The sequence below is a fragment of the Octopus bimaculoides genome, chromosome 4 (assembly GCF_001194135.2).
Source record: "Octopus bimaculoides isolate UCB-OBI-ISO-001 chromosome 4, ASM119413v2, whole genome shotgun sequence".
Classification (NCBI taxonomy): domain Eukaryota; kingdom Metazoa; phylum Mollusca; class Cephalopoda; order Octopoda; family Octopodidae; genus Octopus; species Octopus bimaculoides.
In genome coordinates this window covers 137,526,053-137,529,400 of record NC_068984.1, presented here as the reverse complement: position 1 = coordinate 137,529,400, position 3,348 = coordinate 137,526,053, and the positions used below count along the sequence as shown (strand labels likewise).

Genomic DNA, 3,348 nt, shown 5'->3' with positions numbered 1-3,348 from the left:
AAATCAAAACAATGAGAGTATACATGCTCAAGCAATCGAAGTGAGATGGGTGCTCGCCAATAAACAAAAATAGCCAAGGCGACAATGCAGAACGAGCGGTGCTTTATATACATCGTATCTGCAGGGGTGTTTTTTGGAGAAGTATATTCAGAAATCATGAACTGTCATTCACGAATCTGATTTCATATAACATGTTTTGCTTATAAAGATAAATTTCTTGCAAACATTGTTTTCAAGTTTAATGCATTTTCTTGTTTAAATCTGTTCAGTGTCATTGTTTCGGTGGCCTTTTTTTTTATCTATGCAGAATATATTTTCATTATGGGTTGCCGCTCCCGTCACTTCCAGTTGTGTCAGTACTACGCATTTTATCGCAATTTACTTCCATTATTTTATGACCCAAAACTATGTTAACGCTGATTTTCAGAGTTTACTGAAGCAACAGGAGATGAAGACTTAATCCACAACACAATCTGAGAACTGAGTCCAATGATACGTATGCATGACGTAACATGTTACTTACACTTTTACTCCAAATGAATAGCGCCAATATTTCGGCTGTTTCACAAAAGCATAGTTATATACAATACCTCGTATCTAAAATAATTTATTAAATTTATACACAAGATCTTAAAAGGCGGAGAGTTAGGATTTGAAAAGCAAAATCACTAACGCTTTGTGCAATTTAATATTAGACAAAAAACAGGTCGCTCCTAGGAAACAACATGCTAACATAAAACGATAAATGACTGCATGGAGTAAGAAATATTTTAAGTTTAAAAGAGAAAAAAAATCAGTTTTCAATAAACACCAAATTCTGAGTGCTGTAAAGTGGATTATATATAACTCTAGTTCGACAATCAGAGATCAATTATTTCTTTTTGAATAACAACTATGTAAAGAGATAAAAACATCAGTGAAAGATTTGGTGTGTAAAATTAGTGAAAATTATTACTTACCTGTGAGTTCAAATATCTTTTGGGGATGAGTTGATGGTTTAGAAGTAGTGGTTTGAGGATGAGTTGATGGTTTAGAAGTAGTGGTTGACAAAATTTTACTTATTAATGAACTTCGTTTGAAAGGAACACCGTCAGTGGTAACTACAGACGTTGTAGGTGGTTTGGTAGCAGCTCCAACATCATTTAACTTGGTGGTTTTTGATCGATTTATCTGTGCACTGCAATCATTAGGGTTTGGCCAGTTACAGACGTTAAATCTTGGATCAAAATGTAGTTCTGTACCGCAAGACATTAATGCTTTCCTGTTATATCCTGTACACCGATAGAATTGGTTAGGATGTTCTTCATGGCACATGTAACCACCGCTTTCCGCACAAATTTCATAAGAATATGATGGAGTAATAAATAAAACATGTACCAAAATTAATAACAACCAAAATTTATGTGGATATTTATGGAAAACTCCTTCGAAGCCCATTTCCATGAAATATTTGTCGATTTAAACGTATATGTTGATTTGAAATCTTAAACGTACTGTTAGAAATTCAGGTTGAAACTGATATTGTTTGACTTCTTTATCGCTTTTAAACATTTTGTGGCGTAAAACAAACTACAATGAGTAGTTAATGGGAGGGGAGATCAGTTATTTATAACCAGGTAAAAAGTTCCGCCCACCATTCTCTCACAGTCAGTGCAGAGGGAAGAGCCCCCACTGCAAAAAAAAAAATAATAGATAAATAAAAAAGAGCAGGTATTTGACAGTTTTTTTTTTATTTTCGTTCTTCTATGTCCTTTCTGTTTGTTTTGCTTTTGTTTTTGTTAGAAGGCAACTGTTTGTTAATGTGAGATAGAGTTCAATGTTGCGCTTCACAAGGTCGCTTCAATAACAGAAAGCGCTTAATGCATGTGCGGTTTCGATTCCCTGCCGATTCTATTTCACTTACGCTGCAAATTTTACCCAACCAAAAGCCGCGAATATAAATTGATGGAAGGTTTTAGCAACAAAATTGTAGAGTAATTTTAGTACATTAGATTCAATTAAGAATAAGGATAATGAGGTCAGGAAATGGAGAAATTTATAACACTCACTATATGAGTGCATCGCAATATGCTTAGCGGCATTTTGTTCGTCTTCGTGCTCTGAGTTCAAATTTCGCCGTGGTCGACTTTGCTTTTCATCCTCTCAGGGGTCTTTAAAATAAGTTTCAGTTGAGTACTTGGGTCGATGCTATCGACTTATTCCCCTCCACGAAATTGCAGGCCTTGTCCCAAAATTTGAAATCAATATTAATACATAATATATATATATATGACTTCCTTATATAAACAAACACATACATCCACTTAAACGCACCCCTATATAATTGTAAAGTAAATATGAATATGTATGGTATAGTTACGTTAAACTAAGTACAAAGTTCAGATCTGGTTCAGAAATATGACGTACAAATACAATAAAACCAGAAATTCTGGTATATTACTAATACTGGAGGTGGACAGTCCAAGAGTGTAGAATAGGCTGAGCAAAGTTCAAAGAGCTTCTACCTTTGTTGGCAACAATGGGCCTCTCCCTCAGAGGGAAAAGCAAATGGTATGATGCTTGTGTGCGAACAGCCATACTACATGGCAGTGAAACATGGGTTGTGCCTGCAAAGGACATGCGAAGGCTTGAAAGAAATGAACCTAGTATGCTTCGCTGGATTTGCAATCTCAGTGTGCATATACAACAGACTGTAAGCATCTTGAGAGAAAGGTTAGGCATAAGAGGTGTCAGATGTGATGTGTAAGAGAGAAGACTGCGCTGGTATGGTCATGAAATCCGTATGGATGATGACACTTGCGTAAAGAAGTGCCAATCTCTGACCGTGGAGGGAACCTATGGAAGAAGTAGGCCCAGAAAGACATGAGACGAGATAGTGTAGTATGGTCTTCGGATGTTGGGTCGCACAGAGGCGATGACAAGTGATCGAAACCTTTGGCGATTTGGTGTACTTATCAAGCCAAGTGAAATCGGAGTCATGGACAGTGCCGCTGACACGTAAAATGCACCTGTTCCGCTGACATGTAACATGCACCCGTGCCGGTGACGCATAAAAGGCATCCACCACACTCTTGAAGTGGTTGGCGTTCGGAAGAGCATCCAGCCATAGAAACAAACCAAAGCAGACGACTGGAGCCTAGTACAGCTCTGCAGCTTGCCAGTTACTATCAAACCGTCTAACCCATGCCAGCTTGGAAAACGGACGTTAAATGATGATGATACGAATATACATGAATATAATGAATATATATTCTTCTACTTGTTTCAGTCATGTGACTGCGGCCATGCCGGAGCACCGCCTTTAGTCGATCAAATCGACCCCAGGTCTTATTCTTTATAAGCCTAGTA

At 37.5% G+C, this 3,348-nt stretch overlaps 1 protein-coding gene across 1 annotated transcript in view; it reads right to left on the bottom strand.

Annotated features, from left to right (window-relative positions):
* LOC106883213 (chitin deacetylase 7) overlaps positions 1-1,584 on the bottom strand; it is a 5,753-nt gene extending 4,169 nt beyond the window's left edge. The window contains exon 1 of the mRNA XM_014934134.2: positions 960-1,584. Within this exon, the coding sequence (XP_014789620.1) occupies positions 960-1,443 (484 nt within the window). The 5' untranslated portion in view covers positions 1,444-1,584. The remainder of the gene's footprint in view (positions 1-959) is intronic.
* Between the last annotated feature and the right edge of the window lie 1,764 nt (positions 1,585-3,348).